At 37.7% G+C, this 15102-nt stretch overlaps 2 protein-coding genes across 3 annotated transcripts; both read right to left on the bottom strand.

Annotated features, from left to right (window-relative positions):
• Nucleotides 1-6928, bottom strand: cxxc1a (CXXC finger protein 1a). Of its 2 annotated transcripts, XM_026928564.3 has the most exons (14): nucleotides 6789-6928; nucleotides 6158-6270; nucleotides 5519-5619; nucleotides 5249-5382; nucleotides 5000-5155; nucleotides 4022-4165; nucleotides 3670-3777; nucleotides 2628-2815; nucleotides 2296-2503; nucleotides 1912-2019; nucleotides 1747-1796; nucleotides 994-1090; nucleotides 702-854; nucleotides 1-563 (listed from the first exon to the last, which is right to left on the bottom strand). In XM_026928564.3, the coding sequence occupies exons 1-14, from the start codon at nucleotides 6789-6791 to the stop codon at nucleotides 417-419; spliced, it is 1710 nt and encodes a 569-aa protein (XP_026784365.1). In that variant the 5' UTR covers nucleotides 6792-6928; the 3' UTR covers nucleotides 1-416. The 2 variants fall into 2 exon arrangements, with proteins under 2 accessions (XP_026784365.1, XP_026784366.1); XM_026928565.3 differs by lacking the exons at nucleotides 5519-5619; nucleotides 6789-6928.
• On the bottom strand, nucleotides 6820-11645 carry ntpcr (nucleoside-triphosphatase, cancer-related). The gene is made up of 5 exons (XM_026927918.3): nucleotides 11491-11645; nucleotides 10246-10408; nucleotides 10063-10159; nucleotides 9083-9283; nucleotides 6820-8712 (listed from the first exon to the last, which is right to left on the bottom strand). Exons 1-5 carry the CDS (start codon nucleotides 11522-11524, stop codon nucleotides 8644-8646), a joined length of 564 nt encoding a protein of 187 aa, XP_026783719.3. The 5' UTR covers nucleotides 11525-11645; the 3' UTR covers nucleotides 6820-8643.
• Nucleotides 11646-15102: the final 3457 nt, after the last annotated feature.

Genomic DNA, 15102 nt, shown 5'->3' with positions numbered 1-15102 from the left:
TGCCACACAATAAAAGTTTATTTCAAGGAATGAAACGTATCGGCCATGTTTACACACAGATACACGATTCTTTCTTCTTCTTCCAAACAAGATAAGCACCAATAAGTGTTTGTAATAAGTATACTAATATTTAAAAATGGTACAACAGTGTAATGATGACTGATTAAGTGATGCGTATGGACACACAGAGCAACTTTATATAGTGCTTAGAGCACTGATAACTGGTAACATCTCCCAAAACTGATCTAATGAATCTTTAATATAGTGTCATCATCCAGTATCCTTCTCCTTTAAAAAGCAATTAACAGTATTAATATGTTATTTAAATGTACATTTTAATGAAACACACTCGTTATTTCTTTTTCTAACAATTTTTGGAATAACCAACAGACCGTATAAAAGAAAGTCCTGGCTGGCTATCTGTCTTTGCTGGCGCGCAGGTCTGTTGAATGTGGGTCGTGTTGAATCGTCTGATGTAGCATAAGAGCCAGGAGACCTGCGCGATTCGTCATTGCTATTCGGACGTTGCGCTCCTGTTCAAACAACTCGTCCAGTTTGTACCACTGGAAGACAGAGAGAGAGAGAGAGAGAGAGAGCGAGAGAGAGAGAGAGAGCATGTGTGAACACACTAGTGTGAGCAGTAAGTCACTCATCATTGATACAAAGCACTACGGATTATCCAAAACAAAGATACAACTGACCACTCGCACTCTCTCCAGGTCCACCTCGGCCCGGCGGAGTTTCTCCCAGCAGTAGTGTTTGTTGCACTTGCGTTTCGACACTCGGCAGTACTCGCCCGTGGGCTCAAAGACGTCACGCACCAAAGGACATCCACACACCTCATCTGCTGGAACCTACAAACAGCAGATCCACAATTAGGCTGGATTAGTAAGATTGGTTTATAAAGCGGTCTTAGAATATTTATTAATAGCCTAAAAGTAATTTCAGCTAATAATTTTGGATGAATTTTTGAAGGAGTGTGTAAAATCCTACCTTTGGATCTCGGGAATGCTCAGGACAGAGAACCTGAAGCCTTTTACAGTATGTTTTGCTTTGAGGATTGTACACGTCGCAGAACAGCCTCGTGGCACTAGGGGGAAAAAATGACAAACAATTTCATTTCATTTTACAGTAACAGTTTATTTCTACTTTAATTCATTTATTTTTATTTTTACATTAACAGTTTAGCCACAGTTTGGCCTCCCTTATCCCAAACCTTATTGATTTTATCAAAGACGTATTTGGTGTTTGCTTCTTTATATTTGCAAAGGAGCGCCAAGGTTAATGTGGCTAATAAATAAATAAAGATTATAGGTACAAGCATTGTGCAAACTGTATGATTAAATCATCAGCATGCCTACTGCACCTGTTTCATAAAAGCTTACAAGTTCCTTTTGCACATCCTTTAAGAAAAGAACCTCAGGCAAGGCCACAGTGTATAAGTACAAACAATAAAATCTTAAGGTTTGAATGCCAAATTGAATTTACCTGCTAAATGTTTTGAAATATCTCTATACGAATATTCATGTACAAAAGGCATTACTGAGCCAAATGATGTTTGAGGTGTGTGAAGATTAGCCATTACTGATACTAGGCTCATAGCTCCAGTCCAAACAAACGTAGCTGACTTCAGATAGCAAACATGTCTTGGCTAATGGACTACATTTGGGGTACGAGGGAAATGGGGTAGATTTTATTTTTTGGCCAAAGTATTCCTTTAATACAAAGTTAATTATGTTTACTTACCCCTCTATGCGTGTGGGATACATAGAGCCAAATGATGTCTGACTCTCATACTGTTCCAAGACAAGAGGAATACGTTTTTAATATTGTGTTAATATATTTGAAACAGAGTCTTATAACATTCGCAGAATTAATGTAATACACATACAGAACAACAATTCAGCTCACCTTGGAATAACATCTCTCCATGTGACGAAGCGCCACCTTGGGGTTGACCGGGTGACTGCAGGAGACGCAGAAAATTTGAAGATCCGTGTCATCATCTCCTTCGTTTACCTGCCGGGGCGAGAGATGGTTTTCAGCATAACACACTTAAGCGCCGATGCTGAAGAATCATGGATGCATCAGCAGAACACAGTAACACATTTAAAAAGTTCTATGCATTAACAGACCACAAAAAAAAATCTGCTTCCACTGACTGTAAATGTGGTCATTATAACAACTTTGCTGCCATTAAAAATGTTCTCCATCACAGAGATGTATGAGGTTCTTGTCAGTATAGGCCTATATAAGCAATAAGCAGTAATCACGGTAACCACAGTGATAACACACCTCTTCGTCGTGTTGCACGACTTGCTGCTTTGCCTTAGCGATGATGCCCTCCAGCTCATGGAAACGTTTCTCCATATCCGTGAGCCGTGTCCGGGCTAATTGCTGCTCGCGCCGGATGCGTTCCAGAAGCTTCTTTCCCTGCTCCTCGGCGATGCAGGGGCTCTGCTGCCACTGCTGGATACGCTGAGGGAGGATCTCATAGATCCGGCTGATGGAGGGGAAAAGAAACAGGTAGTTCTATCAGTAACACAAGGCACATTTATGATAAAATACACAGCACACTGTATTATTCTGCCACTCTGTAAGGAAGTAGCACATCACTCAGGTCTTACTTGGCAGCGAGCTTCATGCCGCAGTCATCAGAGCAGTACTTGGAGCCGAGACGCGCAGATTCAACGCAGCCTGGCCCGAGGCACTGTCTGAATTCCCCGCTGTCTCGAGCTTCTGTCCTCTCACTGTGCCTCACCTTGTCCCTGTGCTTCTGCTTCGGTTTGTGTTTACGGGGCTTATTCTCCTCTTTCTGACAAATGAAATGAGGAAAACTGATCACAAAGAGGCAAGAAGTAAAGTGTCATCTGGCATATAAAGAAGTTGTCTTTCCATTCTCAAATCTGATTGGTCAGAAGGCGTTGATTAATCTTCTATAACAGCAGCTCTGACAGTAGTGCCAGCTGGAAGGTTTATATTAATGTACTTGTTCTAATACATGTCATAGTTTCTATAGTAACAACTTACAAGGGGACTTATATGGAAAACGTGATAAACAGATTTTTAAAAAGCATGTACTTTTTCCTGTGAAGAGACTTTTTTTTTTTTTTTTTTTTTAGATTTTTTTGGAAGGAGTCTCCAGTGTCAGCGCTTTGAAACAGTCAGAGGTAAAGCTGTTGCAGGAAAGACTTTGTGAAGGAGGTTTCTCTGTAACATGAAAAGCTGCATCTTTTGTCTAGTTATAACTATAAGAACTAGTTATAACTCCTATAAGATAAGCGATAACAGGAACTAACTTGCAGATGGACCATGACTTTAAATGTAACTATAAACAGATAAAAAGTATGACAAACTTTTCATTAATAAATAAAGAACTGTAATCTTCGGCAAATTGCTGTGGTATAAGAGGAATAAATTTCTTCTGGGAAGTGCTGTAATATGGAAAATATTATCAGCTTATCCTGATTGTTTTATTCCTTATATAATAATTGATTTAAGTTTTTACAAGCTTTGTCTCTTGTACTGGAAACAATTGTTAAAGGTTTTTTTTTTTTTTTTTTTGCGTTTTGTCAGTCAGCAGGTAACTTCTAGGCTTTTTGCAGCTTCTAAACTCCCCTCTCTTTGTTGACATTGATGATGATTTTTGTAAATGCGTAGGGAAATAACCTTTTTCTCAGATCGTTTCTCTCTCCTCTTCACATGCTTGACCTTCACAGCTCTCTTTCGCATAGTGGGATCAAGGTAGGACCCATCGTCTTCATCACTGTTCCATCCCTGATAGAAAAAAATTCACACATATTTCATGACTAACAGAAATCTGTATAATCTGTATAGTTTGAAATCATGTACAAGTCCTCAATAGCTGTAAGTATCTGGAGTTTGCAGAGCATCGCTAATCAGTAAGTCCTGTATATGTAAAGATATACTGTAAAGAAAGCAACAGTAAGTCATGAGTCATTTTTAAACACTCGAGTGCCTAGACTTCAGCGTGTGGTGTTGATGTGTGGAAGTGACGTACATGGTCTGCGTATTTGCCAGCGCAGTACTGCTGGTAGAGCTCCATCTCGTTCTCACTGTACTCGTCTGACAGGGGGTAGTCGGGCTGGAACCGCTCTCGGCCTTTAGACATGGAGTACTCCTCCTCCTTCACCCGCAGCATTTTCTACAGCACAAGCAACACACGCAAGATAAAGCCTACTAAACTACAAGGACAGACAGCAAGGGCACCACGACAGCTATTATTAGTCAAGAACGAACACATAAAAATCAAGGTCTCTTGACCTTAACATTATATCTATACATTATATCTATATATTATAAGGACATATTTCTGTCTGGGTTTCTGTTCTGTACTAATCAGCAACAGTAGTGACTACAGTATTTTAACTCAGATGGAGGTCTGATTTAAGCTGGTGAATTGCCCTGGAGTGAAGCTGACATCATCATAAAATATATCACAGCCTGGGAAAACCTTTCTGACATTTTCTACTATATATAGCTCTGGAAAAAAAAACAGACTTTCCCTGAACTGAAATTTGTACCTCAGCAAGTAAAGTCATAGATATTAAAATGTGGTTAACCCCAAAAAGTGAAAAGCAGGAAATATGTCTTTAAAGATTTCATTATGAATGTGGTGCAGGAGCATCACAGTCATTTTTAGCAGCGGGTATCTGATTATAAACTGAAATAATCAGGCTTATGTCAGTTTCATTACAATACATAGCCATCAGACAACCTGATCAAAGTGTGACGTTCACTGTGTGAGGAAATCCCACTTAGCTAACAAGCTCTGGGAGCTCTTGTTAAACTGGTTCCTTATACAACATGATCTTTGCAGCATTACAGGCTAAGCAAGGTTCGTTTCTTTTTTAGCCGTTTGCTCGAATTTAACCACAGAAACATCCCCACAACTTTGAGACGCAAATGTGAAACCGGGTGAGGTCAGTCTGAGGTGTGTGTGTGTGTGTATGTTTAAAAACCTGAGACACACACTCACCCGGGCGCGCACTTCACACTGCCTGAGCCTGCACTTCTGCCTGATCTTGTTGGGCCCGCCGAACTTCTTCATGTCCTTACAGAAGTCACACTGAGCGCAGTCCTCCGTCCGCATGCAAGGCTCACACTCCCCGCACATACGTGCCGAGCGCTTAATCTGCCAGCGCATATAATAAACCACATTTCATTTTTTGCAAAATGCTAATAATCAAATCATCTTCACAGGTGGTGTAAGACTTCATGGCTTTACCCGTGACCCGCGTCGACGATCATTCTTAAAATCAGGCGTGTCATGCTCAAGCTGTCTCTCCATTTCGTCTCCGTCTGACTCTCTGTCCCGGCTCTTCTTGGAACGAAATTTTGTCTCTAAAGAGTCATCGTTACCTAGGACAGAGGATAAAGTTAGCTAAGCAAAAACAATCTTTTCAAAAAAAAAAAAAAAATAATAAGAAGAAGCAAGCTCCTTTCGGTTACGCCAAGATGCAAAAGTCTAAAATGAGCTCCACCAGCAGATACTCACTGCGACATTTTTCACAGTACCACACCCTAATGGATTTTGCCATCTTCTCGGATATATTAATGCAGTCGCCATGAAACCACTCATTGCAGTTGTCACAACCGCTGTATGATAAAAGAGTCAATCACAAAATAGTGCATTATGAGTATCGTAACAGCTACTTAATTAGCTACTAGGGATCTACCACGTATCGGTAGTATCGGTGGCTCCAATACCGGTGAGGATACCGGTATTGGAGCCAATACTGGCCCGAAACAGTGGACTGGTATTGGATAAGATCTGACAGTTTTCGAACTAATCCACTGATGCAATGTGTCCTGTTTGAAAAACTGTAATTAATAATAATAGTAATAATAAGAACAGTAACAACGGTTTAATTATATATGCCCTTTCTCCACCAAAATGGATATTAAAAATAAAAATAATGATGATTATTTTGACTGATGAAACACAGATTGTGTACATGAACCGAGAACCGAAACTGTTTTGCATCACTTTGCAACCACTTTCCTTATTATAAGACTCCGAACACTGATATCAGTGTCATACTGAAGATGAAACGGACAGGATCGCTGCATCCATGTCCGTACACTGGATTCAGAAACGAGACAAGCTGTGTTTAGTTTAAATGTTACATCTTACATCATGAAGCAGTTGATGTCTGGTTTGCGACAGATGCAGTAAACTGGAGCGTTGCCCTGGTTCATGCTCATCTCTGGTCCTGAATGCAGGTCAAACTCTGAAGTTTCACTGTCCTGGTGGAAGAAAGGTGAAAGACCAGGGTTAGAGAAAGAGCCAGAAAGGATTAACTAAAATAAATAAATAAATAAATAAAGGCATTGCATCTCTGTGTGCATCTGGATTAGCAGCTGCACAGAACTTTGAATGGGACTGAATGAGAGCTAATATATTTTGATTCTGATTATTTTGTTGTTGTTTTTACTCCTTTCCCATGATGAATGATTTATTTAAAAGCTAAATGACATCAGAAAGTATAATTTGTACTGTTTTTAAATGTTGGTCTTTTGCTTTGCTGGTACTTTGTATTTAAACCTACACACCGTGACTCATACAGTAGTGTATCCTAAATACTTGATAGCTTTGCTACCTCATACACACATTAGATAAAATGTCAGGTATAAAACTGTGCTATATGAATATTAGTATCTTTATTATCCTTGTCATTATCCTTCACATTGCTGCAGCATTCCGGCTCATTGTTTTTAAACTACGATGGCTGCAGTTCGGGTCTAACAACAAAACCGTCACTCACCATTTCTACTTTAGTAAAGGTTTAAAATCCCAAATAAACCGAGCAAACAAAATAAAGTTTTAAAAAAGGTTTTAAAAATGCAATACCAGTTTTTTTTTTTTATATATATAAAAGACTTTGTAGATTATATTACTCATCCAGGCCTCAGTCCATTGTCTTTACACAACAGATCGCTAAGAAAAAAATCCATCTACTTCCGCTTCCGGGATGCTTCTTCTTCTTCGTCTTCCTCGGTGTTACCCGATGATGCATCAGGGCAAATACCGCCACCTACTGGATGCTCCATGAATTGAGTTGTGTTATTAGTGTCAGTCTTTTCTTTCTTTTTTTCCTTTCTTTCTTTCTTTCTTTCTTTCTTTTTTTTTTTGTTAGTGTCTTTTTTTATTGTATTATTTTAATTTTTTAAATCTTGGACAGACATTAAAATTACATGAGAATTAAACAACAAAAACAACAACAACATCAACAATAATAATAATAATAATAATAATAATAATAATAATAATAATAATAATAATGTATGTGTGTACAAAATTTGGCTCACAGTTAATCAATATAATCAAAAAGCAATTTTGATCTTGACTGTCTGTCTGCACTATTAAAAAAAAAATCCTAACAAAACATTTAAATAATTGAATTCATCATGTTTTCATCATTCTGTCAGTGTTTTAAAGGACAGTTTAATGTTATAGAAAAAAAATCAAGTTGTTTCCTTAGATTGTTTCCCCCAATGTCTCTGAACCTTGTACAAAGCAGAGAGCTACAAGTGTAAAACCTGATGAATGAATTTCAAATTTAAAACTGATAATTAGTTAACATTATTATTATTATTATTTTTATTCAGAAGATGAAAATGCTGGTCTTTATAAAAAAAATTGAAAAAGGTTTTAGACACAAACATTATGGGAAGGACAAATGCTATTAGAATGTCAGCAAACTGGAAATTAATTGAAATGGACTAGCTGCACTGCGTATGCTTTTTAAAAGAAAAGAAACATACAAAAATCGTCAGACTTAACTGCATAGTGCATAAAATGTTTTTTCTGTAGATTAAAAAAAATCCTAAAACTTCCTTGACTGCAAATAAACAGAACATTACACTGTGCATAGATTAGGTATACGGAAATATTTCACCTTTGATTTTATCAAAGAAAATCTTCAGCACAAATTTCTATAAGATGGTAACAGGAAGATTTGCTGAATATTAATGAACAATTTTATACATCGCCCTTTTCCCTGCCAAGTAAGGGCAGTTTTAGCGTCGCCCGACTCTGGTGGTGTGAATAAAATATCTGATTGCACATTTATGCTCTCCTTTCAAATACTTCTTTTTTTTATTTTAATTTGAATGCAGGCAGAAATAAAAAGGAAACTCTCCTCCCTAAGAAGAAAAACATTCAGATCAGTTCCCTTTACTTTATTCTGCAAACATGATGATGTTTGCAGAATAAAGTAACTCATTACAGCAAGAACCTCTAGAACGATTTCATGAAAAGCAGTGCAGCTGCTCTCTTTCACAGCTGTCACTCCAACTCAGGTTATTTTCAGCAATGTAAAACACTGAGAGGTGATTCACGAACAAAAAGCTAAAGTTTAAACATAACACCAAAAGCTGAAACATTCAGGCTTTTCCAAAGTACTCACAAGCAGGAAGGATGTCCTACAACACACAAGGTCTAATTACAGATCTAATTAAAGGATCTTAAAACTAAAAAAAGACAGAAAGAATCCTCTCAGCACTGATATTGAAACTAATCAGAAACTGTTCCAGGGGGCCGAAACTTTTGCATCTGGTTCGTCATGTAGGTTTGTCTCAGGTTTTATGCCACTGTTCCTCTTGTCTTCTTAGAGATCTTTATTTTAGACTTTCCTTTAGTGCAGCAACAATTTCATCCAAAATGGCATTTCTGTTCTCTTTTGTAACCTGTGAGGTTAAAAAAGGCAAAAATGCAGAATATCAGTCAACTGAATGCAAATTAATTCATTAATAAAATAGACTAATTGTATGAGTGAGATATAAAATATTATATGTGTGAGTAAACAAACTATTACAGCAAAGTAATTACACTTGTCTTAAAACACAGTAATAGGTAATAGGTTTGAAGAGTATCGTTATCTACCCTTAAACATCCATCAGTGAGTTCAGAATAAATAAGGTATCTTGCTATTTTTTTCAGTACAATGAAATTAAAATTGTTTAAGGTAATCACATATTTCAGCTTGAACAAAATAAAATAAAACACTGGAATATGCATTTTAATAGACAAAAACAGCAATATTTTGCATATGCTTACCATAAAGACCTTGACATCCTTCCTTGCTCGGATCTCCTCCACTAAGCCCAGGGGTTTTCCTTTAGGAAGAGGGATTGTTCCCAAGATGGTGCAGTCCCTGCTGTCCAGAGTCTGTCTCACCGCTCGGATAAACGCCTGACTGAAGAGCTCCATCTTCCCAATCTCATCTATTACAAACACCTTCCTGCTTCCATCGCTCGCCTGTGAGGAACAACGCAGGAAGGACTAGCATGAACAAGCCAGAAGATACATTCTGACTTAAAGTTCATCTGAGCCAAGTGCAACACTGAATGTTCATCTATGGAAGGAAAACAGGAATAATGATTTAGTAGTATAAGATGAATTCATCAGATATAGCTGCAAACATATAAGACACATCTGGTTACCATGGCAATACAGTGACTTCAATATGAAGTGGGTTTTGCATTAGGATCTTTTGTTTTAAGGAATTCTTCCTATAGTATTGTAACTGTTCAGGATGCACAGGATAGACAAATGGGAACACATCAGGGTCCTGGAAAGCCAGAGTCCAACAGAGTTTAGTCGATTTCCTGGCGCAACCGCACATTACCTGATGAGCTGAATCACACGTCTTTGAGCAGCAAATCAACCAACTGCGGTGGACTGGAATTGAGAACACCAGCAGTGGAGATGTATTTGGCTCAATGTGTCAGTAAATCAGATAGAGTTTTCTTCCAGCAGAGTGGTACAGCATGGTGTAGTGACAAATCTGTGATCAGCAGTTACAGTTATTTCAATTTAAAGAGCTATTTCTATAGCTCTGTACTCGTGGTAAAGAGTGATTTATGCTGCTACAAACAACCTTGGAGCAACAAAAATGTAATTCCTATGGAATAGAGTGGGGAAGTTTGAAAAAAGCTGATCTCAAGAAGAGAAAATACAGTTTGGTACCTTTATTTCTAAATGTGTATGACAAAGAGGTCAGGGATAAGTCTTTTTTTAAGTGAAGATTTACTTACATTTTGGAAAAGCGGCAGTGCAAGACTCTCAAACGAGGGCAGATCGACAACATACTGGCCCACAGTATATTCACGTCTGCCAGATGGGGCTGTAGTTCTACAATTAAAGAGAGACAAGTTTTAGTTAGGAGTTAGGAGTGCTACACAGGACGACCACCACCCTACACAGATGGATCTCTGTACCCGACTCTGGCCAGGATTCCTCTCTGGCCGTTTACTGTGACTACATCAAATCCCACTCTCCTCCCGCCTTCTCTGACCTCCTCTGTGCAGAAGCCGTGGATGCTCACACCTGTTGAGCTTATCGCCTCCCACACCTTCTGGACTAGTGTGGTTTTCCCCACTCCTAAGCAGGAAAACAGAAAAAAAACCATCATTTATAAATACTTTAGTTTCCAGCTAATGTAAGTCCTCATGAAATGGCTTGAGAGCGGTGAATTGATTCTGTATGTTGACATATTTCCTACTCAAACAGGAAGTCAGAGTGACAGCGTATTGAAATGCTTGACAAACAAGAGTTAAATAAGATTTCTCACTGCCATCTTCACCTATGCCATGACTTTAATGAGAATGATATCCAAGACAACGAGATGCCGTGTGTTTTCAGAGTTATGCTGAGGTCGATAATGGTGACAAGCAGCCAGAGGGTCATCACCGAAAGGCGTCTGACACATCTGAGAGGTAAGCTTAAAATGAAATTGAAAATACTATGCTACCCGATAACTCACACAAATTCCCCCCATTTCCAAATGAATAAACTCAAACAATTTTTCCCAACCGAAGGATATTTTGAAAAGGGAATAGTGTGCAGGAAGACACATAGGCCAAAACACACAGATGAACCATGTTTTTTCTTAAGGAGCTGCTCGAGTGGTGCAAGACACACCCTGGGGGCGGGACATATGCTTTCTAGAGAGCATTTAATTGGATGAACACAACACTAGTACAGGATGAATCATCAAAAAATTTTAATTGTTGTCCTGGAAGAGACAAGCTATAAAATTAAAATATATATTTTGGATTTTTTTCTAGATATACTATCATACTGGTGTCCATAACACTAAAAGACAAATACAAAAAGCTCTGAAACACCAGTTTTCATTTTAAAGGCACTTTAACTGCTGCTCCATGTATTTTAAGGTGAAAAGCATCATTTCCTCATCATCATGTGTGAACACTACTAGTGCTGCAAAGTTGTAATGCAGCTCTCACATGCTAGCTAACAATCAAGTCAAGTGCACAGGCGCTATTTTACTGATGTATTTCTCTCTGCAAGCATAGACTGTTTCTGAGGAAATACAAATACAGCAGCTAACAACATTAAAACCTTGACATCTATTTGACATGCACTGAGTAAATGTGTTTAAAAGGATTTTTACAAGAATGCAAAATACAGTGTTGTAAAAATCAGACTGATTAGTAAACTACCTGGAGAACCTGTCAGGAAAACGTGTCTAATCATGCTAAAGTAAGTTGTTTAAGCTGTAGGCGAACACCACACCACACCAGACATTTTCTCATGCAGGAGACCCAGGAGTTCAACTTCCGGTGTTGCGATTAGCGCGCATGCGCAGAGTAGTCCACCGGCGCTCGTAAAAAGAAGCAGCGTAGAAAAACAAGTGCTTTTAACTTTTTGTAGAGGAAAAATGCTGTTATAATTCCACACAAAGCCACAAGAAATTAAAATAAAAAAAATAAAGAAAGAAAGAAAAAAGAAAAAGAAAAAAAAATTAAAGGAAAAAAGAAAAAATGAATTTTAGTCCCAAAAATGTTGTCACAAAAACAACACGCAAACAGACAAATATATTCTTAGGTAGACAAAAATAATTTTATAACTACATGTGTTGAATCTTTTTTATACATTAAAAAGAAAAAAATAAACAATGTAAACACGCCACATATGCCTATAAAGCATTAGTTGCTATAGCAACTGCACCTCTGGGGCTGAATTAAAGAAAATTCTTAATAAACAAACTTCAGCTCCAAAATTAAAATGTGACAAAATAGGACTTTTCACAAATTTATATCACATAAGAAAATCCTATCTTATTTATCTTAGCAATAATATTAGATAATATCTTATCTTAAATTAGGAAATCCTAAACTAGTCAATCTATTGTCATACCTGTTACCTAGCAACCGATGTTACGCACGCGCAACTAAACACCACAAGTTATGATTGTCCTGATGTAATATAAATTTGTAAATAAATAAATAAATAAATATAAATAAAGAAATAAAATTATATGGAATGATATGAAAGGAGAAAACTGGACTTTTTCAGAACTTTGAGTTTACAGATCTGGTTTATTAAACCTTTCTGAAATAACAAAATCATTTTTTTTTAAAAATCATATCATGATATGCTTATCGTCTTATTATTTTAAACTAACTTGATCTGTTAATAAAATAGCCAAACCAAATAATAATAATAATAATAATAATAATTTAAAATAATAAATAAGTAAATAAAAGCCTTGGTGTGGATGTGGATTCAGCTGCAGAGGAAGGAAGCGCGCGCGGACTTCAGCACGCGCACGCTACAGCTGACCGTGTGTTGCCAGATTGTGCGGTTTTCAACATGTCGGACAAGTTTTAGTTGGGATGAGCAGAACATGTGCCTGGGGCAGATGTACAGTATTTGAGATGGTTTTCCATGATTTGCATAGGCATAGATGTGCATGAGGACAGGAGTAAATTCACATCAGCACTTTCCCCACCACTTTTTAATAATGCTTTACTATATTAAATACACCACATGGCTAAAGGTTTGTGGACACCTGACCATTCACACCTGTTATGCTTTCTGAACATCTCATTCCAGATTTATTCCCCCTTTGCTGTTATAATAAGCTCCACTCTTCTGGGAAGGCTTCCCACAAGATTTTGGAGTGTGGCTGTGGGGATTTGTGATTATTCAGCCACAAGAGCATTAGTGAGATCAGGCATTGATGTTGGGCGTGAAGGTCTGAGGTGCAGTCGGTGTTCCAGTTCATCCCAAAGGTGTTCAGTTGTTTGGACCATTTAGTTCCAGTGAAAGGAAATCTTAATACTACAGCATACAAAGACATTCTATGCAATTGTGTGCTTCCAGCTTTGTGGCAACAGTTTAGGGAAGAACCACATAAGAGTGTGATGGTCAGGTGTCCACATAGTGTAGCTTTCACTGATCTTGGTTTTTAGGAAAATATATTTTATAAATTCACAGCAAGAAATCAACCCTGATTTTAATCAGTGCTCAAGATCATGGTGAATCTGGAGTCTATCCCTGGAATACTGGGAACGAGGTGGGAATACACCCTGAATGGGACGCTACTCCTTTACAGGGCAGCATGCACATACTCACACACACACACACACACACACATTCACAAACTCATTTTACAACTAAAGGCAATTTAGCATTGCCAATTCACCTGTTTTGTGAAGTGGGAGGAAACCAGAGAACCCAGAGGAAACCCACACAGATACAGGGAAACTCCACACAAATGGTAACCCGTGCTCAGGATTGTATTGTTGTTGTAGTAGACTGTAATAACTACATTTTCTGGAATTATAAGTTTGCTTAAACTGAGGTAAACTAAGTACTTTTGATAATGTAATAGTCAAATCAAGTAGCTACTGACACCTGTGAACTTTCCCTAAATTAAAAAGTAAAGTACCACTGAAGTATAGATATAGTGTTTGGGATTGACAATTGCATTTACAGATGTTCTCTGAAATTGACATGCAATGCCACTTTAAGGAGAAGGAAGAGAAACAGACATTGTCCGTATGGACTAAATGGAGTCAGGGACGACCTCAGTAATTGTGCCATCCCTGTCACCTCTGAAAGGTTGTTCACAACTTTCTTGTATTCTTAATGAGTTTATTTATTCTCCACACTTGGGCATTTTAAACAACTCTCCTTTCATCCTCTAATATACAGTGCTGTGCAAAAGTCTTAGGCACCCTATTTTTTTTAGTACAAACTTTGTTATAGATTTTTATTTTATGACTTCTACATTACTGATTCAGTACAAAAACATTTTAGATTCCAAATATTAGTTTTCCAGCACAAAATTAAATGTTACAGAAAAATTTTCATATGTCAGTAAAGAAAGCAGCAGATTCCATAAGAGACACTTTTCAGACAAAAAAAAAACGTAATGAAGGCTGCTGGGTTTCGCTGCAAAAATAAGAAGCAAGTCAACAGTCAAAGTCTCCAGAAGAGCTGTGGCTGCTTCTGCAAGACACTCAGTAACACTTACAGCTCATTTCCTTATAAAACTGAACAAATTGTACCTGAGACTACTATTTTTTTTAAAGCGAAGGATTGTCACACCAAATATTGACTTTGTTTAATTTATTACTGTTTACTGCTCTTTATAGTATTTTTTAAATGTAGAAACATTTAGTTGCATTATTTTTGAAGGCATCTTTGCTCTACAGCATTTCTTTGCATGTGCCTAAGACTTTTGCACAGTACTGTACGCTGACAACTACTTATCATTCCATTTAGCTTTTTTTCACTCAAATACTAGCCAGCTCTCCAACAATCTCCTACCATATATATAAAAAGAGATCAGGCACTGTTGTTACACATTAGGTAGAGGTACCTGCCTATGATATTTTCTAACAAGCTCAGTTGGTTCTGCTTCTCAAAATATAACCAAATTACTAAACCACATTAACCCTGGCATTTGAATGAACAAAGCATTTAAATGAAAGAATGTGGTAATGTATAAGCAACAAACCTGTGCTCTTATGTTATAACTTTCTTTGTCCTGAGAGCTTCATATCTGACCTCTTGCCCCTTCCTATATGAACTTTCTGATCCCATGACATTTTTTTGTTGGGTCTCACAGGATCCCAGTCCTGATCTACTTTTTATCCAGTTGCATAAAAAGATGTGAAATTTCAGTACAAGGAACAAACACACCTAATGTATTTTTGTTGTTAGTGTAGGCGTGTGTTATTTGTTTGTGTGTGGCTGTATATGTTGTTTGTGTTTGTAGGATTCGTTGTCCCTGCAAAAGCCCAGTGGGATTTGTTACCCCT

Source organism: Pangasianodon hypophthalmus, chromosome 8, assembly GCF_027358585.1.
Source record: "Pangasianodon hypophthalmus isolate fPanHyp1 chromosome 8, fPanHyp1.pri, whole genome shotgun sequence".
Classification (NCBI taxonomy): domain Eukaryota; kingdom Metazoa; phylum Chordata; class Actinopteri; order Siluriformes; family Pangasiidae; genus Pangasianodon; species Pangasianodon hypophthalmus.
This window is presented reverse-complemented; position numbering and strand designations above follow the sequence as displayed.

Bases quoted from the DNA above. Each gene is read 5' to 3' on its own strand.
- cxxc1a (XM_026928564.3), bottom strand. The intron at 5,620-6,157 runs GTAAGATGTAAC...TTTATCATACAG, and splicing joins GACATCAACTGCTTCATGAT to CGGTTGTGACAACTGCAATG. The intron at 3,778-4,021 runs GTACGTCACTTC...TTTTTCTATCAG, and splicing joins CTGGCAAATACGCAGACCAT to GGATGGAACAGTGATGAAGA.
- ntpcr (XM_026927918.3), bottom strand. From the start codon at position 11,524: ATGATTAGACACGTTTTCCTGACAGGTTCTCCAG. The intron at 10,409-11,490 runs GTAGTTTACTAA...TTTCCTGCTTAG, and splicing joins TTTCCTGACAGGTTCTCCAG to GAGTGGGGAAAACCACACTA. The intron at 10,160-10,245 runs GTACAGAGATCC...CTTTAATTGTAG, and splicing joins GGAATCCTGGCCAGAGTCGG to AACTACAGCCCCATCTGGCA.